We start from the raw sequence: 26,183 nt of genomic DNA on the forward strand, positions 1-26,183 counted from the left end.
TCCGCGCCCCCTCCCTCGCGGCGAGCAGGACCTGCCTCACTGGGCTCTCGCTGCCCTCACTGCCTGCTGCATCTCCCCCCTTTCCCCTAGTCCTGAATCCCCGCGGCAATCCCAGTTGGGGGTGAAGGGAGGCAGCGGAAGGCGGGAAACTTGAGGCTCTGGCCCGCGCGCCAGGAGCCCGCCGCGGAAGTGCGTGGGTGGAAACGCGGCTTCCGGAGGCCCGGCTGTCCCCTCCTGGAGATGTGTTGAAAGTTGAAGGCAGAGACATGAGGCAGGCGTTTGCAGCGAGTCGCCAGCTCTAGCGCCCTGGGGGCGCTGCGGGTGGGTGGGGAGAAGGGGACTTGGGCGACTCGGGCGTTCCCCCCGATGCGACAGATCCGGCGATTAGGACAATCAGGAAGAAGCCGAAGCGGAGAATGGAGGTGGAGTGAACGACCTTGTCATGAAGCGATTCTCCAAATGTCCACGAATATAGGCAGATGTCTGCAATCCTGATGAAGAAGACCGCGAGGACTCCAGGAATAAATCCCAGAGCTGACAACTCCAGTAGGACAGGGCTTGCAGGCAGCCCACTGTTTAAGGATCTGCACCCACAGCAGATGTGCACGCATTCCATTCTGTATTTGAAAAGGAGCCGCGGTTACAACCGTGACACGTTTTCTGCAATTGACAGAGGACTACAGGATGTGTGTAGAGTGACAGTGTTGAAAAGAGGGTTGGTAACTACAGTGTATGTGATAATTTGGGGGGAACCGGACTTAATGTGCATACAATACTCCCAAAATAACTACAACTACTGCTTTCTGTACTGTGGGTTCTCTGGGGTTTGGAAAGAGTAAACTTTGAAAAGGAAAAAAAAAAAAAAAGACAGAAAACCCAATTAGTATGAAAATTTCACCACTCACTAACATTCTCTGAATCGTTAGAAGTTTTCATGCTCCTAAGAGTAGTGCATGCAATCATCACCAAAGAATTAACTTTTCTGATTTCTTTTTTTTCATTGTTGATTCTGAAGCAGTAAAAATTTCCATGACAAGAAAGAGGTAGTGAAAATACTGGGGTTGAAAAGGCCCAACAATCTGAGCTACCTCGTTTTAGAGAGCTATATTTTTCCAGCTGACTTGTTAGTATTTGATAGACTTTTGAGGTATTGTCTGGAAATTATGACCAATCTCAACTACGAAGAGTGAGGTTGTCCTTTTTTGGGAGTAAGAAGACCTATAATGAAGAGCAAAACTAAATGTCTGATCCACTGAGAATGTATTTATGCAGATGTGAAGCATTTTCTGGGTCTTTTTTTTTTTTTTTGTCTTTTGTACATTTCAGTATATAAACAAAATAGTGGCTTAGTAGCCAATAGGCTTAACAACACTTCCCATACATGGATGTTAAGAATTCAACATTTTGTTTCTATGAAATATTAGTGCGTAAGAAGATAGTGAAAAGTTAAAATAAAATATGTTCTTATCTATGAGACATTAGTGCAACTGTACCTATATATGCTATATATATAGCAAGATATCTATCACTTTTTTCTTAAATCGTTCTGTAATTTTGTATAGTTTTAATAATCCTTATTTTTAAAACATTTCTGGCTTAGTAAATTATGTGTTGGCTTCTTGGGGAAAGGGCATAAGATAAATATTTCCTAAGCCTTAAATATATTCACAATAAAATATATTTTGCCTTAAGGTAATAGGAAAATAAACTTTTTTGGATGAAAGATTTCTGTCACACTTTTTCCTTCATAACCCCTACATCTTTTGTTATTTTTTCCTCCAAATTTCAGACAAGAAGAAGTTGTAATCTCAAATTTACAATATAGAGCCTGTGAGAGCTAAACCAAATAAAACTCACATTCTCAAGACTAGAAACCCAAAAGTTGTTTTTTTTTTAAGATTTTATTTATTTATTTGACAGACAGAGATCACAAGTAGGCAGAGAGGCAGGCAGAGAGAGAGAGAGAGAGAGAGAGAGAGAGGAAAGCAGGCTCCCCACTGAGCAGAGAGCCCGATGTGGGGCTCGATCCCAGGACCCTGGGATCATGACCTGAGCCGAAGGCAGAGACTTAACCCACTGAGCCACTCAGGTGCCACAAAACCCAAAGTTTTTAAAAGCAATTTGACCATTAAACTTATTTATGAAATTTTCTTCTTTTTTTCTTTGGTCTGCTAAACACCAGAGTTCTTATAATTACCAGGAAATTCCTTAAAAAGTAGATGCATTCCTTGTAAATGCTTAATCAAATAGGCTATTTCTTCATACCTAGATTAGGATTACAGAGAACAACTCTTTCCCATCATTAGCCCCCAAAAGTGTTGTTTTCCATACTTAATCATGGGGGTGGGGGGGGTTCCTTGATGGGAAGAGATTAATTTTTACATGCAAGGTCAAATATAAAGGTGACAGCATGGAATGAGTTTTCTTCCTCTGCATATGCCTCATTTTATTTCTTGCCTCTTGCTTTTATGGTGGGGTTTTGGAGTTTTGTTTTGTTTTGTTTTGTTTTGAGTGTTTATGTTGCTATCAGCACCACGCTCTAACCAACTGAGCTAACCGGCCAGCCGAGTGTTTATGTTGCTAAACAGTCAAGAGCAAAGGCACTTAATACAGTATCATTTTCAAAATAATGCTTGTGTTTGTTACTCTGCTGCAGAAATTTGCCCTGTTATTATACTCAAAGTGACATTTTGGAAAATGTAAAAATGGGCTTTTCATAGATTTATATTACACTGTGCTCTATAGACACTAATTTTAATAAATCACTCATATATTCTAAGACTAATTTTCTTATGGGAAACATATCAACAATAATATGCATGGGTATAATTATGCTGTGGTAACTGGTCTATTTGGAGACTGTTTACTGTGACTCCTGAATGTGAAATCTTTGCTAGAAAATCTTAATTAGATAATGCACCTATAAGACATTACACAAGGGCGCCTGGGTGGCTCAGTGGGTTAAAGCCTCTGCCTCCAGCTCAGGTCATGATCTCAGGGTCCTGGGATCGAGTCCCGCATGGGGCTCTCTGCTCGGTGGGGGGCCTGCGTCCCTCTCTCTCTCTGCCTGTTTCTCTGCCTACTTGTGATTTCTGTCTGTCAAATAAATGCGCCCCTCAGAGAGACAGAATCTTAAGCAGGCTCCAAGCCCAGCCCAGAGCCCAATGAGGGGCTTGACTTCAGAACCCTGAGATCATGACATGAGCAGAAACCAAGAGTCAGATGCCTAACGGACTGAGTCATCAGGCGCCCCTGCAGTTTTTGCTGTTTTGTGCAAAGCCTTCTTGTAGGAAAAGATTATATCATACATGAAGATATCTTGTTTTCCATTTTTACTTCAGAATTTATCTTAAAAGCCATTCCTCCTCTGTAAAAAACAAACAAAACTCAAAAAAGTAAATAAAAATTCCAAGTTCATCATACTTGACACAAGTTTCTTTTTTTGGTTACCTGTTATAACTCATTCTTAATCACTGAAAGCACTATAAATAAATACCTGTTTCATAAACCAAGATATGTGATCAAGTTAAAATAAATTGGTGGTGGTATATAACATTTTATTGTAATTACTTTTTATAGTCATTTATAAATGGAGAGAGGGGCAGGGGATTCCTTGGCAACGGCCAGCCAGGCTGTTTGCTTTCATGGATGGGCTAACCCTTACATCTTCCGGTGGAAGGAGTCACTGCCCAGGGTGTGCCTGCTTCATTTAATACTCTCAATGACCCTGTGGGGAAGGTGTGGTCATCTGTCCTGGTTCACAAATCAAAAGTTTTGCAAGTATTTGCCCAGAAACATTCTTGCCAGGATTTAAACTCCCATCTGAAGCTAAGGCCATCTAACTCTTTGTATTGAAAGGCTTCTATGGCTGCCTTTAATTTTTAACAGCGAAAGGCACAGTGGCTCACCCCTTCCTACATATTTTTTCATTTATGCAATCCTTTCTTCAACACATAAATGTGCAGTTACAATTTACAAGCCCAAGTGCTGGATTCTATAGAGGGTGAATGTTGAGAACAGTTCTGCCATTAGGAAGGAGGAAAAGGTACACACATAATAGAATCTCCAACATGGTTTCATTCATTTAAAACACATGTTGGTTCCTGCTTCCAGAGAATGTACTGGATATTAGGGATACAGAGTTGAATGAATACGTTTCTCATATTCATGGATCCAGAGCAGTTTATACAATATAGTTCTAAGCACAGTACTTTCCCAGGACACACTATACATGTCTGCTGTTTAAAGTTTTGTAAAGTTTTATGTAATTTTGCCTTAGAAAACATTTATTTTGATTTTCTGGAAATTAGGAAAACCCTAATTCTGTTTCTCTGGTTTTGGAAAGTCTGGAGAACTGGAAGAACCAGATAATGAATGTGAGAGATTGTTCTCAAATCTCCACCCTGCCCTGTACATACACCTCTTGCCCTGTGACTTCGAAGTTCCTCCCACCTCATTAATGTCAGACATAACCACCTGATTTGCTTCAGCCAGGGGAATGTGCACAGAATGAAAACTTGCCTGGCTTGACCTTGGGTGGCACTGGTTCTTTCTGTTTGCCTCTCTTTGACTTCTGCTACCGCCAGTTTAAGAACATGCACCTGCTAGTACTACTTCATAATGTGGGGAGGTTTCAGTGAGGCAGTGAATGGAATGAGGGTCCAAACACACCAGGCACAAACACTCCATAAATGATAGGCATTTTCATGTTTCTTTTTTTTTTTTTAAGATTTTATTTATTTGACTGAGATCACAAGTAGGCACAGAGGCAGGTAGAGCGAGAGAGGAAGGGAAGCAGGCTCCCTGCTGATCAGAGAGCCCGATCCGGGCCTCGATCCCAGGACCCTGAGATCATGACCTGAGCCGAAGGCAGAGGCTTTAACCCACTGAGCCACCCAGGCGCCCTCATGTTTCTTTTTTTATGACTATCGTATTATTCTGCTTGGTGCCTACCTGTCTGCAAGGCTGTGCACTATGTCAAAAGTGAACATGATTTCTAGGTTCGGGGAATATTGCCAAATTACTAGTACAGAAAGAATGTACCAAATTACTCTTCCACCAGCAGGACAAGGTGATGTTCATTTCACCTTGAGGTTAAAGTGTTGAGGGACCTGGATTCCTAAATTCAGAGACTAAGACTCCAGATCCCAAGATCTGGAGGGCATAACGCCTATGGAGGTAACGCCCTCATGGGAGTAGGGCTGGGGGGATCTGCTCAGACTTTTAGGAGGGTGCCTGCACCGCCCTGATTGCAGAGACTCCAAGGGGAAGGCTGCCTGCACGCGGGGCTCATCCTTTCTCCGGGAAGAGCGGTATCCATCGCAGTCCGCGCAGTCGTGGCCAGAGGCCAGAGCGCCTCGGCCTTGGGTACGCGCAGGGGACGCGTGCTGGAATGCCCTCCGTCCTCCCTCCTACAGAACAACGCAGAAACCCGCCGCCGGTCATTCCTGGTGCACCAGCAGCCCCCGACCTGGCTGGGCGGGCCTGAGCCCCAGGGATGGACGTTCCCTAACCCCTTCCTCAGTAACCCTCCTGAGATTCGCACTTCTAAGGCGCGCTGTTTTACTTAAGGGCTTCCTGGCGGGGACCGTCCTTTGCACCTCCGGAAACTGGACGGGGTAGCATGGGAACCTTCATTCATCATTTGTGGCTCGTTGGGGTTGCGCTTGACACACCTGAGTCTCATTTAATCCTCACATTCACCGTTTGGGCAGTGGGTGTGACTTTGTCTCCATTTCATAGATTAGGAACCCCGTAAATTTGCTAGTTGGAGGGAAAGACAGATGTATCCTAGGATTTTAGTCTTAGAACCTTACAGCCTTTTAGGACGCTGCGGAGACTTTGGACCCCTCTTAGTTCCTTCATTTGCAAACCAAAGAGACTGGCCTAGATGAGCGATTCCCCAACTTTAGTGTCTATAAAAAATATTCAGGGCAGGCTTTTAAAAATGCAGATCTTGGGGCAGCTGGGTGGCTCAGTCCGTTAAGCGTCTGCCTTCGGCTCGGGTCCTGATCCCAGGGTCCTGGGATCCTCAGCAGGTTGCATCTTTAAAAAAAACACCCTGGAGGGGCGCCTGGGAGGCTCAGTGGGTTAAAGCCTCTGCCTTGCGCTCAGTCATGATCCCAGAGTCCTGGGATCGAGCCCCGCATCGGGCTCTCTGCTCAGCAGGGAGCCTGCTTCCTCCTCTCTCTCTGCCTGCCTCTCTGCCTGCTTGTGATCTCTGTCAAAAAAAAAAAAAAAAAATCTTAAAAAAAAAACCACCCTGGAGAGACTCCCGCTTAGAAGAAACTTCAAGTCAGTTGTGCATTGTCACACTCTGCCCGGCGGCGCACTCCACAGATTTTAAATCACAGCACTCTCGAAACGGGCACCATTTTTATCCCCCCACTTTGCGGAGGAGAGAGCTGGCCCCACGGCTTCGGGCTCTGGGATTGGCTTCCTTTCCATCGCTCGCTGGGTTTCCGTGACCCCACCGCGACTCCGCCCTTCGCCCCCTCAGCTCTGCCCCGCCCCGCTGTCCCCTCGTCCCGCTGTCCCCTTCTGTCCCTCCAGAATCCTCTCCCGGCGCTGTTAAACTCGAAGCTGTGGGGCCCGAGATGGGCGCCGGCAGCCCCCTTTCTTGGAAAGTCCCTGCCCGGGGAGCTGAGTCCCTAAGAACCCCCGCCCAGCGAGGGCGTTTCTTCACAGCGAGCGGAGTCCGGGCGCCGCCTGTAGGTGGCGCGAGAGGACGAGCCTCAGAGAAAGGGAAGGGGGCGGAGCCAGGGCGAGGATTGACATCCTTCCTGCCCAATAGCAGCACAATAGGGAGGAGGTTTGCCCTACCCTCCCTTCCCCCCGGGCAGGAAACGGTTTTTCCTTCGCTGTGTGCTGGGCAAGCCGGAGACTTTTGCAGAGAGCTGAGAAGCTACGGTCTGGACGCTCCCGCTCAAGTGGTCCTCCTAGATCCGGCTGTTGGCCTAACAGTGCCAGAACTGAGGATGGCTTGGCCTGCTGGGGCTGCGTTGCTGCCTCTCCAGTTTAGCATCGATCGACTTCAGCTTGCTGGGCGTCAAGTGCCCTTTTCTCCATCATTGACGATATCCTGGATTTACTGTAAACATGTAAAGGGATTCTTGGCGTGAGGCTAAGTTGTCTGGGTTTGTTGTTTTATTAACTTAGCCGCCAGGAATTTCTGGCCCGAAAAGGAGGGAGCAGGCAGGACTTTAAAAGTATATTTTGTTATATATTTTTCTTTTGTTAATCAAGATATAACATATTAGGAAGTTTAGTTCCTCAACCTTGGGTTTCTTCTCAGGTCTTTGTATAGCAGCAACAACAGCAAAAGCACACTGTAATCCCGTGGCGCCGGCAGCCAGTTTCTGTTTCTGGAAGCCTGCCAGTTACTTTCTGTATCCAGCCTTTCCTCCTTCACTGGCAGTTGGCAAAGTGGTTGCACAACATGATGAGACTGACCAGAAGAATCCCTGGTCAGATTTCATTCTGAGGGTTTGTTTTTTTGGTTCTACTTTAATTGTATAACTGACTTTCACAATCAACAAGAAAAAAAACAAAACAAAAGCAAACCCCGGCCAAAGCGAGTGTTCTGTGAAGGTAGATTAGCAAGTCTTCTCACCATGGAGGTGTGGACCAGCCTCCAGTTTTCTCTTCTTAGCTGTCCTTTGCAGGGTTGGGTGAAGCCTGGGAGGACCAAGCAGCAAAGACGGAAGAGCTGGAGGAGCCGACTCTTGGGACCTCATCTTTAACTGATTTGTGGTGTTCTAGGACAATTACCTGTTGCGGTAGAGGTCCCGTGATTACGCTATAGGGTAGCCTTTACTCATTTCTCATTGACCTATGTCTAAGAACTATACATCTAGATTCTTCTTTTAAAAAAGTGTGTATCCAAAAAAAAATAAAAAAAAAATAAATAAAAATAAAAAAGTGTATCCACTCTTTTTGGAGTTACTAGAACTTTTAAGTACGTGCTAAATAGTGTAAGCACTGGGGATATAAAGAAGAATGTAACATTGTCATAACCAAATAAGTTAAATGTGAAGAAGGTAAAAAGAGAGTTACAACTGGTGTGCTGTAACACAGAAACGAGGAAAGGGAGTGGTGGCATAGAGAGGGCTTCAGGGATGCCAGCACCCAAGAGTAACACTTGAGCTATATATCCCAAGTTTAGATGTGCTTGTTGTGGCAAAGTCCCAGGGTCTCTTGGTCTGACTCCTGCACATCCCAGTGATAAGCTTTACCGAAAATTTTGGTGGAAAACGCATCTTACCATAAGAACTTAGAACCACCTCTTGTCTGGGCATCTGGTTGGACCCACCTTTGGTTCAAAGGGATGGGGCAGGATCAAGTGGCAGGCAAGTTCAGCGGTGGCATATGCTTTGCCTCCCAGGATTGCCACTGAGAGAGGCAGACTTCCTTTGCATGCTATTTAAAAGCATACATTTGAGGATCTGATTCCCCCAACTGGAGCTCCTGTGACAATTTTTATTAGACATTTAATTGCAGCAACAGGATCAGATCTGGAATCGTTATGTGTGTGGTGTAGCAAGAGGCATTGTGGGCTCCCAGGATTTGACAAAAGGTCCCACAGCGTTGTGGACATGTCTAAAGATATCCTTTTGGTTAGAGTTATACGTGACCCTTTGTTGCATAATTCTTTCTTTCAATTTCAGTAAATACCAAACACGAAATGTCAGTCCCCATGGTTGTCTGGTAGAGAAAGGATAAGTCAAATGCTTAGAATAGAACTTAACTCCCCATTATTCAGATAATAATTAAGAAAGAAGGCCTGTCTCTCAAACATGTTGGGCCCTTCAATTGGTGTATAAGTAAATAATCATAATACATTTCTCATGTTGTTATTGCATAGAAGAATATGGTCACATTCTTCTCATCAAGTCTACATCTTGGCCATCTTTCTTAATCTATGTCACCAAGTCCCTTTCTTTCTCTTTAAAAGCCCAAGATTTCATTTTTACATAGCAAATTTTGTCTTGTAGAAAAAAATACAAGACTCCGGATGATATAACCTTCCTCCAAAGAGACTTTACAATTCATTCTGGGAGATGGCTGGGCTGGCATCCCTAGTAATCTCCAGTCACCTTAACCAAATTTGGACTGAGGTGATTTCAAACTGACTTGTATCCCTGTGAAGACTGAGCCAATATCCGGAACATTCTTATTTATAAATGCAACACTTTACATTCCAAATCCTGTGTTTACCAGAACCCCTACTACTTGATAGGCCTTAAGCTCTAATTCTTGTGCCTTCTCAGCTTCATGATTGTCTTCAAATGTCTGGTCAGCTTCTCAGCCTCCCAGTCATCTCCAGAACTGGCAGGTACCTCTAAGGTAAAATCAGTACTAACTACAGAACTGACCTGTTTGGGATTCCCTCCTCACTGGGGTATTGGCCCTGTACTTTGGTAGAATACAGCTTTGGTAGCTTCTTTGGCTACAGCTTTGATGCCTTCACACGGGTGTTTCCTATTTTAAGTCTAGATTTTTCTTGTTCTTCAGTGTGCCTGTGTGTGTGTGTGTGTGTGTGTGTGTGTGTGTACAGCATGGGAGATTTGGTCTGAAATATCTATCTCATCTTTACTAGAACTCTGAGATTGATATTTTTATGTTACTGAATTCCAGTGGCAACTGCATATACAAATTTCCCCATCCTGTTTGTGAAATTAAAGACATTCATTTACAAAGGATAGGGAAGTTTCATAGAATTGGTGTTATGGTATATGGGAGGCTTCTAAGACCCATATGGTATATGGGAGGCTTCTAAACTTGAATGACACATCCTCTTTGCTGTTTCTCTTTTGTCTTCTGGTAAGAGAAAGATGACGTTTCCCTCCTGCTCTATGTCTCACTGTAGAGGTCCTGCTCCCATATGTATTAGGGTTCTTCCGAGGAACAGAATCCATAAACATATATAAAATTATATGATTATAGGCAGTTGATTCATGTGCTTATGGATGCTGGAAAGTTCCAGGATCTTCAAGGTGAGTTAGCAAAATGGAATCCCAGAAAAGCTGCTCGTGAAGTTCTAATTTGAGTCTGAAGGTCTGAGAACCGGGCAAGCTTGAGACCCAAAAAGAGCCAATGTTTCAGTTCAAGTACAAAGGCAGGAAAAAGTCAATGTCCCAATTCAAAGACAGCCATACAGGAAGCATACCTTGTTACTTGGGGGTCTCCCAAATAAATCTGTTCTATTCAGGCTTTCAACTGACTGGATGAGGCCCTCCCGCATTAGGGAGAGCAAACTGCTTTCTTCAGTCTATCAATTTAAATGTTCATCTCATTTAAAAAAAAATACCCTCCCAGAAACACCTAGAATAATGTTTGACCAAGTATCTGGTCACCTTGTGGCTGCGTCAAGTTAATAATAACATTAACCTTCACAAGAGAATTAAACTTACTATGATCTGAGGGTGACTTGCAGAAGGCATGGGAAAAATTTTTTACAAAGAGAATTTTCAAGAGTTGCTAAACTTTGCCATCCGCAACCAGGGAATTTTGTGGGAGTGCATTTTAAAGGTTGATGAATGAGGATGGAAAATGATTTCTGCTCAGTTCCTGGAAGTGGTGAGCTCCTATGACATTCTATTCAGTGCTCAGTTTTAGGAAGCTAGTGAGAGTTATCCTGAATCTCATGATGCTAAGGATATGAGGACCAGATATTGGCCCACAGTAAATGTAAGGCCAGACATCCCTTAGAATCACCTAGGAATTATTCTTGGCAAAAAGTCCAAACTGAATATAATTGAGCCTCTAGATTTAACCACCACTTACTGGAAATACAGGGACTCCAACTACACATTAAATGACACTACGAGGATGGAATTGCAAGGTGTTGCAAGGTACAGAATGTGGAATATTCTACAGGACAAGTACGATCCACTTTACTCAATAAATACATGTCAGGAAAAAGATAAAAGGGGAATTTATACATTAAAAGGGACTGAAGAGACTCCTACAGACCAAATGCAATGTGTAGACTGGATTCTGATTCGAATGTTCCAGAAGTAAAAGAAATGAAAATTAACAGCAAATTTATCACCTCACCGTGGAACATGCTCCACATTGCTCCTAGAAGTTCGGGAAAGCTATACACTGACTGAAATTATCTTTAAATTTCTGGAAGCTTGTACTATGTTTTCTAAAAAAATGCTGCTTAACTTTTTGATTGTGGTAGTTAAATACTCCAGTATATGTATATGTCAGAATTCATAGACTTATATACCAAAGGCGATGTATTTTACTACACATAAATCCTAAATTATTATAACTGGACTTTACAGAAGAAAAAGAAATGGCCACAGAAAACAATAGAAAAGAACAACCTGAAGGACAACATCCGAGGTTCTGAAGGACAAAGGTCAAGGCAATTTCAACTGCCATGAGCAGTGACCAAGAACTGCAGTGACCTAAAATTGTGCTCCCTGCTAGAGCTGGGCAACCCGCACTTTCTGCCCAAGAGAATTTGATCACTGCTAAGGGACAGTAACAGTTGCGTTTTCCATTCTCTTTTCTGAATTGAAATTTTACTTTAAGAGGTTGGATTTTGGCCATAGTTTGCCACAGTCTATTGGGTGTGTGAGTAGGGTGAAAGGGAACAGGCAGATTCATCTCTGGGCTATGAGGAGCTGCATCCAGACATGATGGGGAGACATGCACATCACCCGGAATTCTGGACTATGTTGGGGGTGGGTAAGTATGCTTTGTAAGTGGAGAGAAGAGTGTATATAGATACCAGAGAGGCTAGATGAGTGGGTTGACATGATAGTTCATTCAAAATCCATTTTCCCTTTATTTCAAAGCAAGAGAATTTAAGGCTGGGCATCTATCTGGTTATCCAGAAAAACACTACATTTCACAGCCTAACTCTCAGCTAAGTGGGCTACATAACTATGTTGTAGACAACGGTTACCAGCAGCTGTGATAGATGCATTTTCGAGATGGTGTTCTTAGGAAGAGGTATACTCCCCTTTTGTACATTTTTGTTCTACTCCTGGCTGTGGTGTAGGTGTGTTGGCTGGAGGTTTAGTGGCCATCTTTGACCTGGCAGAGAAAACCTAATACCATCACACCCTGAAACTCCCACAACCACAGAGGGCTGTATCTTTAAACTACCATGTGAGAAATAACCTCATTCTATTTTTCTTTTGAAATTTAGCAGTTGTTCCTGTACCTTTCTAACACACATACAGATATAGAGTTCCTGAACCAACAATTTCTCTGAGATTTATGGCTTCGGCACAACTGAGAGGCGATCACATATTTGGACAATCAAAGGCTAGTTGGTAGGAAGAGTGTACCAGAGATCTGTGCGGGTAAAAGAGTTTCAGCTGAAGGGATTAATTGCTAGAACACTTTTAAAAGATGTATTTATTTGTGAGGGCAGGGAGGGACAGAGGGAGAGAATGTTTCAAGCTGAGCACAGAACCTGGCATGGGGCTCAATCCCCTAACCCATGAAATCATGACTGGAGCCAATGAAACTAAGAGTTGGATGCTTACACCAATGAGCCCCCCAGGCATCCTTAGAACATCTTTAGAATGACAAAAAGCAGTGGGAGGGATTCAAAGGGCCAGCGCTGGAATGGAGTTCAAGAATTCACCTTCTTAGTTGGAAACCAGGGATCAGGAAGGTGGATGAGGAAGCTGTTAAAAATGCCTCTCCACACTATCAAAGTAAATGACCAGACATTGCAATATGGATATTTTGGCTGCTGCTACTGCTTGCAATCACTCTTCAATACACATGAAGCTACGGACTAGACACTGACACTTAATGGTGGCCAACACTACTCTCTCTAGACACTCATTTCTCTACCACATTGTTTGCCAGAAGAGAAAAGATGGTCTCCATCTTATTTCTATCTCCCAATAAGAGGCAAGTGCATCTATTTTAAAGAATCTGATTTACAATCTTAGTTGCAAATTAGAGATATTATTTATTTTCTTCAAATTTCTATTTAAAGTCTAGTTAACATATAGTGTGATATTAATTTCAATAGAGTCTACTGATTCGTCACATACATACAGCACCCAGTGCTCAACAAGACAAGCGCCCTCCTCAACACTCATCACCCATTTAGCCCATCCCCCACCCATCTCCCTCCATCAACCCTCAGTTTATTCTTATGGTTTGTTTCCCTCTCTTTTCTTATTTTTCCCCCTTCCCCACACGTCCATCTGCTTTGTTTCTTAAATGCCACATGAATAAAATCATGGTATTTGTCGTTCTCGGACTTATTTTGCATAGCATAATACACTTTAGCTGCATCCACATTGTTACAAATGGCAAGATTTCATTACTTTTGATGGCTGAGTAATATTCCACTGCAAATATATACCACATCTTCCATTTCTTTTTTTTTTTTTTAAGATTTTATTTATTTATTTGAGAGAGAGACAGTGAGAGAAAGCTTGAGGGAAGAGAAGATCAGAGGGAGAAGCAGACTCCCCATACAGCTGGGAGCCTGATGTCGGACACGATCCTGGAACTCGGGGATCATGACCTGAGCCGAAGGCAGTTGCTTAACGAACTGAGCCACCAGGTGCCCCCATTCATCAGCATCAGCTGATGCACACTTGGGCTTTTTCTGTAGTTTGGCTATTGTTAGCAATGCTGCTCAGGTTAACAATACACATCAGGGTATATGTGACACTTGCTCAGCAGGGAGCCTGCTTCTCCCTCTGCCTCCAACTCCCCCTGCTTGTGCTCTGACAAATTTTTTAAAAATAAAAATAAAAAGAATATTCATTATACTTTAACATCCCCCAATACTCTAAGCTATTGGCATATTTTCTTGAATAAAACATTTTTTTTCCTAGTGTTCCATGGGTAGAGTCTGTTGAGACTGAAACAACTCTTGTTTGTTATGGTTTTCATTATGGTTCTCGTTGTTCTCTTTGATTAAGAAATTATACAACCTCTCATTCTTCTGTTTAACATCACAAAGAATTGAACACATAGAATAGCCAAATTCAATAATGGCATAGGCTCTACCTCCATGATCATAAAAATGCCCAACAGTGTGGATAGCAACTAATTCACCAGATGTATCAAACACCGGGGAGCCGGAGGACCCACTGGAAAAACAGGTATCATAGCTAAGTGTGTTATTGCTACCGACTTCTGGTAGGAAACTTCTTTGGGTGAACATAGAGAAAGCATTGTAAGTGGCAGCATGATGTCCTACCACCTCATCTCGATGCTGTTCTGGGTACCTCTCTAACCGCTGATTTATAGGAACCACAGCACAGCCATCTATTTTCTTGACCTGGCCTTCTGGGTGACCAATTATATAAATCAAACCACTAAGCGGTGGAGAGGAAATTCGTCCAAACAAGCCTGGAGGAAATCCATTTCCATTTTTGCTTAGCTTTAAAATGGCATAATCTAGAGATTCATCAGACACTTCAAACCATGGCTCAAGGGCATACCAATCAACATTGTTAGGGCAGAACCTTTTATAATTAAAAGATACCTTTGCACATTTGCTTATTATACCTGGCCAAAACCCTGGATGTATGCCTTCTCCCACCATTAAATGTATTACATGCCGACAGGTGAAAATATAATCATGATTGAAGACAAAGCAAGTAGCATTCCCTTTGTTTCCATTATTGTCCCACATCATGAACCCAACTGACTCACTAAGACGGAGAAGATCTTCACAAGTTGCAACTGACATAGAATTTTCAGTCACTTTTCCAAAATACTTTTTATATACGTTGAACTGTTGAAAGCTTGTCAGTTTGGTTCTCTTCCGTTCATCCCGAAAATACTTTCTCATCTGAAGTGCTTCCTCATTCAAATTTGGATATTGATCCATTATACTTTTGTCCAACAATTGGCAATTCTTTAGCCAGAGGTCAGTTGCTGTCCTCAGGAGAGCTTGCTTAATAACATGCTGCATAACCTCATGGGGCCTTTGCCTATGTCTTGAGTTATTCTTCCAGCGTCTTCTGTTGAGACTATTACTATAATAATTCCTAATTCTACAAATTGTGCGTCGTTTTTTACCTGCAATATCATGTGCTAGATTCTGAGGTGGGACAATTTTTTCTCTGTTGGCCTCTACATCTTCAGTCTCCCCATCTGTCTCTGGTTCATGTTCTTTGATCTCAGACTGTATCTGATTCCAGGGACTGGTTTCATCATTGGCATTTTCATTCTTTTTAATTTTTTTAGGGGCACCTTTACTGACACGTTTCTTAACAATGTCCATTTCTAAGGTTTTTCCAGATACTTCATCCACCAGGGACTGTTTTTCATGAATTTTCTGATGACCTTCCCTTAATTCCCATTCAAGTTCGTCAAGGTCAGGACGAAATCGGCCATCCTTGATTAGAGCTTCTCCGATAGTCTCACCCTTTATGGCATAGATACAAAGTGTACTTCTTTTTTCGTAAATTTCCTTGATCCTGAGAATCTTCTTTACACTCCTTCCAGCAGAAACCACATGAAAAAGAACGCATTCCATGTTCGGATTTTCACACTGGCGTAGTATCTGGTCATCTTCCGGGTCACTCTTTTTTGGACCAGGTGTTATATTAAAATGGGCATTTTCAGGCAGGCACTTGAGAGGCATTCCTAAATTTACATACCCGCCTATTGTATTCTTTTCATAAGCAAAGATGTTCTTATTAAGATGCTTCTCCATCCTTTTACTGAAATTGCCATTTGCTCTCAGGGCTGAGTAGATATTCTCTGTGAGTTTACCATGTGCTGTAAACACACTAAAGTCTGATTTCCCGGAGGGTTTATTCAATGAAAAAGTAAAAAAACATTTTTTACTGGTGTTCAGGTCTGGATTCTGAATTTCCACAGATGCTTCATGCTTGACTTCACTTTTTAGCTTAATGAGACTGCTATTTTCTTTACTGTCAGAGAGAGAGTGAGCAGCAGGTGAGCCAAGACACGTCTGCGTCAAGACTGTATCCTTAAAAAAGGAAAGACCAAGAACTTAGTAAGAACCACCTTTAATAATAATGCTTCATGTTTTTCTACTTATAAAACTAATAAATACTGTGAAGAAGAAGTGATAATAACATGGATAATGAATAATGGAGAAAAAATACCAATTATTACTCTATCACCAGAGATAACCATTCTACATGTTGTTTTATTTGTTTCTATGATTTTACAGGCACACAGAAATCTTATGTTCTTTAAATTGTGCTATGCTGCATGAACTTTCTCTTTAATAAGCAACCTGCCATTGACTGACATGTCATGAAATATATTTGTATTCGATGATATTATATGCCATTAAATAACCTCTGAAACAATTTGAGGGGCCACAGGATATGTCACTGTACAATAATTTTTTTTTAAAGATTATATTTATTTACTTGTCAGAGAGAGAGAGAGTGAGCACAGGCAGACAGAGTGGCAGAGGGAGAAGCAGGCTCCCCGCGGAGCAAGGAGCCCGATGTGGGACTCGATCCCAGGACGCTGGGATCATGACCTGAGCCGAAGGCAGCTGCTTAACCAACTGAGCCACCCAGGAGTCCCTGTACAATAATTTCTAATTCATTCTTCTGTTGCTGGATACTTAAGACTGTTTCCAAGTTTTTACTACTCTAAATACGACAAACATTTCTATACATAAAACATTTTGTCGGAATGTCAGAAACGGAATATTTCCCTAGGCCAGTTTCCCAGCTGTAGAAATACTGAAACTAAGGTTACAACGTATTTCACAACATCTATGCTGCCAAACTGCTTTCCAGAGAAATTGTATCAATTCCTCCTGCTCCTCCTCCACTTGCTGCCCAAAAAGACCGACCACAAGGCTGACTCCTCCAAAGGATTTCAGTACTATTATCTTAAATGTCTGCCAATTGATAGATGAAATGCCATTTAATTTGACTGTTTTTAAAATGTGCGTTACTTAATAGTAAAGCTGGAGTTATTTAATGCACCTCTTGGACAGTTGAAACATCGCCTTTCAAAAATTCCCAAGTATCTGTTTAGTTCTACTCTGTATTACTTTAAACAGCACTAAGGAAATACATGATATACTAAAATGACTGATAAATCCCAGGACGGGATAGATATACAGGAAAATACACATGGTCATAATCAAATAAATATATGTATTCAAAAACATATACACACAGAACCCATTGGCAATAGTCTGGGAAAAAGTGTTGATAATCTGATAGCAACAGGAATGAAAACCAAGGACATAAGTGAAAAACACGACAGCACAGGATTTGGTAGAACTTGGATGGGACTTCTTATGGACTCTCAAGGCTTGGACCTATATGAACTGAAGACTAAAGCTGAAGACCGTAAACTCAGGAGGGATGGAGGGGCTTGGTTTATCTGGGAGGCCAGTGCTACTGAATGAGCTTTGGTTTCAGGCACAGTGAGTTTCTTCCTCTCATGGTGCTTCCTTTTTTTTAAAATTTTTTATTTCTTTTCAGTGTAACAGTATTCATTGTTTTTGCACCACACCCAGTGCTCCAATGCAATCTGTGCCCTCCCTAATACCCACCACCTGGCTCCCCCAACCTCCCACCCCTCGCCCCTTCAAAACCCTCAGGTTGTTTTTCAGAGTCCACAGCCTCTCATGGTTCACCTCCCCTTCCAATTTCCCTCAACTCCCTTCTCCTCTCCATCTCCCCTTGTCCTCCATGTTATTTGTTATGCTCCACAAATAAGTGAAACCATATGATACTTGACTCTCTCTGTTTGACTTATTTCACTCAGCATAATCTCTTCCAGTCCTGTCCATGTTGCTACAAAAGTTGGGTATTCGTCCTTTCTGATGGAGGCATAATACTCCATAGTGTATATGGACCACATCTTCCTTATCCATTCATCCGTTGAAGGGCATCTTGGTTCTTTCCACAGTTTGGCGACCATGGCCATGGCTGCTATAAACATTGGGGTACAGATGGCCCTTCTTTTCACTCCATCTGTATCTTTGGGGTAAATACCCAGTAGTGCAATTGCAGGGTCATAGGGTAGTTCTATTTTTAATTTCTTAAGGAATCTCCACACTGTTCTCCAAAGTGGCTGCACCAACTTGCATTCCCACCAACAGTGTAAGAGGGTTCCCCTTTCTCCACATCCTCTCCAACACAGGTTGTTTCCTGTCTTGCTAATTTTGGCCATTCTAACTGGTGTAAGGTGGTATCTCAACGTGGTTTTGATTTGAATCTCCCTGATGGCTAGTGATGATGAACATTTTTTCATGTGTCTGGTAGCCATTTGTATGTCTTCATTGGAGAAGTGTCTGTTCATATCTTCTGCCCATTTTTTTATATGACTGTCTGTTTTGTGTGTGTTGAATTTGAGAAGTTCTTTTTTTTTTTAATTTTTTATTTCTTTTCAGCGTAACAGTATTTGTGGTGCTTTCTTTTCCTTCCCATTTTCAGCTACTACTTACTGTCCAAATCTGTATCTGCAGCAATGTCCTCTCATTTGAATTCCAGATATTAATATGGTGTTCAGTCCTTGACATTTGCCCCTGGATACATTAGAGGCATTTCATCCTCAAGACTTTCCAAACTGAAGTCATAAACCTTACTCCCGATACTTCCCTTCTTGCTGGGTTTCCTGAGTCTGTTAACAGGGTCACCATCCACTCAACCACCCAGGCTAGCACTCTGTAAAGCACACTCAGCTTCTTCCTTTATTTTAACTCATATATCATTTAGAAAAACTTGCAATATATGTTACATGCAAAAGCAGTATAGGACATCTCCTGATAAACATCTCTGTATCTATGTCCCAGATTAAGAAATAGCATATTACAATTTATAAGAAGCTCCTCTTTTACCTTATATACCTCTCTCATTCTTAAAGACACTCATCCTGAATTTGTTTTATTTATTTATCTAACAGAGAGAGAGAGAAAGAGTACAAGCAGGGGGAATAGCAGAGCCAGAGGGAGAAGTAGGCTCCCCACTTAGCAGGGAGCTTGATGCCGGGCTTGATCCCAGGACCCTGGGATCATGACTTGAGCCAAAGGCAGAAGCCTAATCCACTGAGCCACCCAGGCGTCCCCTGAATTTATTTTAAACTGATTATTTGTTTACATTTTCTTTAGGTACATAAACATATATTGTTAAAATAGAAGTACCACACTGTATGGTTGTGCCTTATTTCAATTTTATGGAAAGGCGTCCTATTAAGTTTGTTCTGTGATTTCTTTCACTACTTTTCTGAGACTAATTCTAACTGATGGAGTCCTACATTCACTTCTTCTTTTTTTTTTTTTTAAGATTTTATTTATTTATTTGACAGAGAAATAAAGAGCACAAGAAGGCAGAGCAGCAGGCAGAGGGACAGGGAGAAGCAGACTCTCTGCAGAGCTGGCAGCTGCTTAACTGACTGAGCCACCCAGGTGCCCTCCCACATTCACTTCTACAGTTAAATAGAATTCATTGAAACAATTAACCGTGTATGCACATTTAGGTCATTTCCAGGTTTTTTTCTACTAAAAACAGTGGTTCCATTCTGCTGTGAATATCCTTGAATGTTGCCTGGTACACATATGCAAGAATGTCACTCAGGGATAGGAATGAGACTCCTCCAATTTAGGATCTCTGAATACTTCCCTTTATTAAATAGCACCGTATTATTTACGGAATAGTTGTACCACTTTGCATTTCCCCCAGTGGACAGTAAGAGTCTCCTTACATCGGCATCCTCATCAAAAGACTGTACTGCCCAACTGTCGATGTTTGCCAACTTGCAGATGTGAAATCGCATCTTAATTAATTAGTTTAATATACTAATGGGAGTTAAACCTCTTTCCGTGCTTCTGCCTGTTCAAGTCTCTTGCCCATTTTTCTATTAGACTATTTTCCTTTTGACTTTCGAAAATCTTTTCTATACTCCAGATAGAATTTGTTTACTTATTATATATGTTAAACATATACTCTGAGTATCTGGCTTGCTTTTTCATTCTCATTAGGCATCATTCAAGATAAGAAGGCCTTAGTTTTCTGTTGTCAAGTTTATTAATCATTCTATGTCATAAGATTAACTTTCATGGAATTAATCTATTTTTTTTTTCTAAAAAGTGTAAAGGCTTGCTTTTTCTAGTCAAGTCTTTCATCTCAGCTTCTTTTTTTGGTATATGGCCTGACGGAGGTTTCAGTCTTTTAAAAATTTTTGCTTCAGAGATAAATAATTTTCCCAGCACTAATACTGAATCATTCACCCTTTCTCCACTGATCATAACTGCCAGTTTTACCATATGAGAGTACAGGCTGAACTCTGTACCCCCTGCCCCAAAATTCATGTGTGGAATTCCTAACCCCCATTACCTCAAGATGTGACCTTTTTTGGAAACAGGGTTGTTGTAGTTAGTTTAGATGAGCTCATACTGGAGTAAGGTGGGTCCCTACTCTAATCTGACTCACGTCCTTACAAAGAGGAGAAACTGGGACAGAGAGACAGACGTACATATAAGAAAGACCATATGAAGAGACACATGAGAAAGATGGCCACCCACAAGCCAAGGAGAGAGGTCTCTGATCATTCCCTCAGAGCTCACAGAAGCTGACAAGCATACTGACACCTTGACCTGGGGCTGTGAACCTCAAGAACCATGAGACAATAAATGTCTGATGTTTAAGGAACCCAGTTTGTGGTACTGTGTTACAGCAAACCTGACAAACTAATACAAAGACACTTTCATATATTTTATGGTTTGTCTCCATGCTCTCTGCTCTGTTCCAGTGCTACAGTTTTCTACATCTGGCCAAATACTCTCTTAATTAGTACAACCTTATAATAAGCATTCATATCTGATAGGGACACTCTCCTCACTTTACTCTTTATACTCATAAATGTCTTGGCTATTGGTCCTTTGTTCTTCCATTAACTTTTAGTCATCTTATTAAGTGCCTCAAAAATACACTGTCACACTCCTAATTGAGATTATATTAAATCAATATGTGAATTTAAGATGAACTGACATCTTAAGTATGTTGAGCTTTCCTATTCCTAAGTATCTTATAGTTCAACATCAATTTAGATCTCTTTTCATTGTCTTCCAATAAATCTTATAATTTTTATCCAGAAGGATATATAAGTCACTTCTTATATTTATTCTTAGGTAACTGATGGAGATGCCCAACAATATCTACCCCACCCAAGATGTCAGACTCAGGTGAGGTGCACTCACTGTGAGTGAGGGTCTGAATTATGTATTTTATATATTATATATTTTCATTACTTAACTTTAATTAAGTTGAAGTTAAATTTAAATAGCCACATGTGGCTAGTGGCTATCATACTGAACAGTGTAGCCATAGGAATTTCAAGATGAATAATTCAGCCAAAATTTTAAGTTAAAATCTCCTCTTTAAAAATTCAAGGATAAAACCTGTACATACTTCTTGACATAGAACGAAACCCAAATCCTTAAACATGGAGTGCAAGGACTTAAAGGATACTGCTGCTCTTCTCCAAAAATCCACTGCACCTCTCTGCCATTTCGTCACAACTATCAATGTCTACAGAAATGAATTCATGCCAGCTCGGGGACAGGCCTTGCTTGCTCGAGTGTCTCCTTGAACCACACAGTTTGGTATAGCAATGGTGGAAAGTTACATGCCGAAGGAATTTTTCTCAGCGTCCCAGGATGGACTTATTATCTAAATGGCAGCAAATGCAGGTATGCACTCTGAAATTACCGAAGTTCTGTTGTCACCATGCAGAAAACCAGCCAGAGGACAGCATGAAAAGCAGAGTGTAGTGATGGGAAACATAAATGAATCCTTGAAACAACGGCGTGGTGCTGCATTAAAGCTCAGCCCAGTTCTCTGTACTTTCCTGACACAGGGACCATGAATCCCTTTTATTTTCTCACGGGGTTAAAAATTTCCCCTTTTGAAACAATACTATATAAGCTAAATAAATATTTCACCATAAGGAGTGTCCAACTAGAAGGGTATCTCAGATCAGTGTTTCTCAAATTTTAACGCCCCTGTGAATCATATGGGGGTTGGGGTCTTGTTAAAACGCAGATCACAGAGAGGTGTCACACGCTCCCAGGCAAGATCAGTGTTACTGGTGTGTGTGGATCACACTTGGCATAGCAAGGCCACAGACGTCCTGAACCTGGTGCAGCACTGTCCCATGGAACTTTCCTCAGTGATGGAAATGTTCTACATCTGTTTGTCCAATATGGCGGCCATTACCCACACATGGCTACTGAGGACCTGAAATGTGGCTAGTGATTAGAAGAAATTAACCTTACATTTTATTTAATTCTAATTCAATGAACCCACTTCATTATTTCACAATTAGAGGATTTTTTCCTGAGAAAAAAGTTCTTCTTAAAATAAAGCCTACTGGAAACTTTTCCCAAACTATCTTCCCAGCATTATTAGTTACCACATTCTTGAATTCTTCTATATCATCAAGTCTATCTAGACTGCTCCCAGATATGTTTTCATGTGTGTATGACTCAACTCAAACTATTCCCTCATGCTGGATACACTTCCCTGGTGAAAGTCTATTCATACTGTAGAATCTTTCTCAGATGAAACTGCCTTAATTTCTTGAGTGTGAATGAAGCATTCTCCTCTCTGCACTCCAAAACACTTGTTTGTATCTTGAGTCAGTATTATCATTTTGCATATTCTGTGTTGGCCAAAAACCAACTTTGAAGCCTGGATTCAAATCCTCACCGTCAAGTTCATCATTTTTGCAACTTTAAGAAAGGTGGGTTTCGGTTTCTTCAATTTTGAAACGGGGATGATGACAATATCTATTGTTTTATTAAATGTTGAATGAGATAATCCACAAGAAGTTGTGAGAATAATTTCAGGTACACACTAATTTCTCAATATGTAGTAACTGTATTATTTTGGCCTGTCCTTCTGGTATCAAGCGTCTACAGTGTTTTTTTAGTCATCTTGTTGTCTAAAAAGGCACACTTTGCACTGCTAATTCATACACTATCATCTGGTTTTGCACAAGCAGTTATAGATGTGATCTCCCAAATATACTTTCCACAACACAGAGGAAGGGCTTCTAACCACCATTCTTTATCAGCTTATCCTCTACCAGGATCCTAATACTGTGCTATGGTTAGAATATGCTGAGTTGTTAAAAAGGAGACATACCTTTGAATCTTCAGGTCTGCTACTCTGGCCATCTTCTGTAGCAGTGAATGACTTGTTCTCTTCAGGCTTCATGGAGTTCATGATGACTTCTAAGGAACTATGACTCACTTCCGTTAGTGGCCAAGTCAGAGAAACAAGAAGTGGATTTCCTCCCCCACTTGCAATGACTAAAAACAAAGGAAAGATGAGGTACGTGAAACAACTTTCAAACATTGGGTCCCAGGCAGTGCAGAACAGTGATCTCCCATCCCTCAGAGAGAGAAATCAAATGAGGTAATCCCTATGAACATCTAGCTTTCCATATCTCAGGGAAGGGAACAGAAGACTGGCAGTTTCCTTGAGTTGAGAAGACAAGTTCAGGGTCACGGGAGGCCTCAGTGGCTGGAGTTTGTGGGGCAGACTGCTAGAGAGAAGAGAGCTACAGCTACACACAGAATCCGAGATCTACAAGTGGGTACCCCTCGAAATTTCAGTTGAATATCGGTCGGTGCACACATGTGAGGAAGCTACTGGAAGCCAGGGGAAGAACCAGCTAAAGGAAAAGCCTAACAGTTCTGAGGCTCACCCAGGCCTGAGTAGAGTTCTGTGAATTACCCCTCTGGGCTTGTTGAAAAGGAAGATACTGGACCCTGCCCTCAAAGATCATGATTCAGTGACTCTGGGCAGCAGTTATGCTATTTGACCTGCCCCACCCCCCATTCTCTCCCCTCCGGATGCCCAGGCACACAGCAGGGTAGCTGAAACAGCTTCCTAGCTGATCTCCAAGTGTCTTTCTAGGAGGAAAAGTCTTGATCTTTGAGGCTGGCGGGGGGGGGTGGGGTGGGGGCGGGGCGAAAAGGGGGTTCCCGCAATGGGAGGCTGCTTACCCCTTACCCCCCAAACCTCTTGGCTCAGGACCAAGGTCCTTTGCCTAGCGCTCTTCACAACCGCCCTCTAAGAACTCCACGTCCGACTGAGGACCCAAGCACCACTCACGGATGCGTCGAGTGTGCCCACGCTGCCGGTGACCGCTGTCCCGGGATTCGCAAGAGCTCAGAGGATGGGGCCGGGCCGGCTTCCTGCGGGAACTCTTCCTTCGGGGAAAGTGGAAGTGCGCAGTCCCCGCTCTCGGTTCAGACGTCTGGCGGCGAGGGGGCGGTGTCTGTTCCCATTGGCCAGGAACACAGCCACTTCGGGAACCCATTGGGCGGGCGGTAGGGGCTGGGCGTGGACCCCATCCCGCGAGTTGGTGAGTCCCGGGGCGGGGGAGATTCCCGGAATGGGCCCGGGCGGGCGCTGGCCGACTGGTGCTGCGGCTCGATCCCGCCCACGCACGCAGTCCGCACCCTGTCCCAGGGCAGCATCCCGATCCGGGACCGACTGCGCAGTCTTCTCTTCCCCTCCCCCCCCACGCCTCTGCCGTCGGGCGGGGAGCTGGGCGAGCGCAGGCGGGAGTGGGAGGAGCAGGTGATTTCCGCTCTCGCGCGGCGGACTCCACGACGGGTCCGCAAGGTGGGGGTGCGCGCCCGCGTCTGGAGCGGCGGGGCTAACGTTCGGCCTGCGGGTGGGCGAGGGCGCGAGGATCGTGCCGGGTGGGACTCGGCGGCCGCTGCCGAGCTGGTCCGCACTGGGCAGGAGCCGCGCCGGTACCTTCATGTGTCCAGCGGACAAAAGGGCCCAAAGCGGGCAGCAGAGCTCCTGTGGTCCGTGTAGTGGACTCGGAGCCCCCAGCAAAAGAACGAGCCTCGCGCAGAAGCTATTGCACTCACTCAGGCCAAAGCAAGAGGCCCAGAGATCTGAACTTCTTGTCTCCAACCTCTGTGACTTGCGGGAGTCTTATTTATCAAGGACCTCTTCGAGGGAAATCCTCCCAGCGGGGACCCAGGGACCCGCTGCATTTCGGGTTCTGGGGCCTGAGGGTGGTTGATCATTTTAGTTCAGTCCCTATTCCCAGCGGGGCGGTGTTTTGTAGTTGATTTGAGTCTCGTGTGACCTTCGCAGTCACCCCTGGAGTTAGGTTGGCTTTTGCACCCATTTCACAGATTAGGAACAGGATAGTTTGCCTAAAACCTAGTTGGGGGTATGGGGCACTGGAGGAGTTTAGAGTGGCACAGTTTCTTGCAGGGAGACCTTAGACAAGTTCACTCCCCTCTTGGGGGTCTTGATTCCCTATTTGTAACTTAAACCAGTCTGCCCCTTTGTGATTCCCCTTCCATTCGTGTCCCAATTTTTCATTTGGGTGGCTTTAAAAACCGCCGAAACTCAGACCAGGTCTTGGCAAAGTGTATGATTCATCATCGAAGTTTATGATGATCTGCTTGTCGAAACATTTCTCAGCCGCCTCGGTGGAGATGCTGACTCGCTAAGGCTGGAGTGGCGCGGTGACGTGCATTTCTCAAGAGGTGATGCCAGTGCTGCTGGTGGCCATCTCTAAAGCCAACCGTTACTTTCACTGACCCAAACGTACTCTGGATATTTACAGATACTAACTAGTTTTATCCTTTATCCAACCATAGGAGGCCGCTACCATTATCCCCATTTTAAAGGAAATTGTAGCCATAGAGAGACATCAAACAACTCTCCTAAAGACAAACAGCTAAGCAAAGCAAAGCAAAGATTAAGACCCAAGCCGGCAGGCATGGTGTCCTCAGCCCCCTACCACTGCTTCTCTGTTTTCTTCCAATAATAGCTTCCAGAACCGGAGCCCTTCCCAGCACTTTCTGGCCTCTGCTTCCCTCCAGTCCCGCTCCCCACAGCCCTTAGTTTTTCCTGTGTGGCCTTCCCTATGCGCCCTCTGGCTTTCGTACGGGCAGGTCCTGGTGACCGGGTCTGCATAGGCAGTCCACTTGCAGAACCGCCCAGGCAGGCGAATATTCCCCCACATCCAGCGGTTGGATACTCGCAGGCGCAAAGCCTCTCCACCGGGGCTGGAGTTCCGAGCACCGCCTGCAGAGGGCGCCAGAGAACGTGCCTGATGAAAAGGGGCGGGAAAAGCGGGGGGCTGAGAAGCGGGTGAGGATTGACACTCATTGTGGCCAATGGCAACGTGGTGTTCGTTTACTCACTCTTTCATTCTCTGTCGTCCAAGAGCCTCCCATC

The 26,183-nt window shown here is 43.3% G+C and overlaps 1 protein-coding gene across 1 annotated transcript; it reads right to left on the reverse strand.

Annotated features, from left to right (window-relative positions):
- Positions 1 to 12,978: 12,978 nt before the first annotated feature.
- FAM111B (FAM111 trypsin like peptidase B) lies at positions 12,979 to 24,496 on the reverse strand. The gene is made up of 3 exons (XM_080816484.1): positions 24,081 to 24,496; positions 23,106 to 23,272; positions 12,979 to 15,946 (listed from the first exon to the last, which is right to left on the reverse strand). Exons 1-3 carry the CDS (start codon positions 24,286 to 24,288, stop codon positions 13,829 to 13,831), a joined length of 2,493 nt encoding a protein of 830 aa, XP_080672610.1. The 5' UTR covers positions 24,289 to 24,496; the 3' UTR covers positions 12,979 to 13,828.
- Between the last annotated feature and the right edge of the window lie 1,687 nt (positions 24,497 to 26,183).

The sequence above is a fragment of the Martes martes genome, assembly GCF_963455335.1.
Source record: "Martes martes genome assembly, chromosome: 10".
Taxonomy (NCBI): domain Eukaryota; kingdom Metazoa; phylum Chordata; class Mammalia; order Carnivora; family Mustelidae; genus Martes; species Martes martes.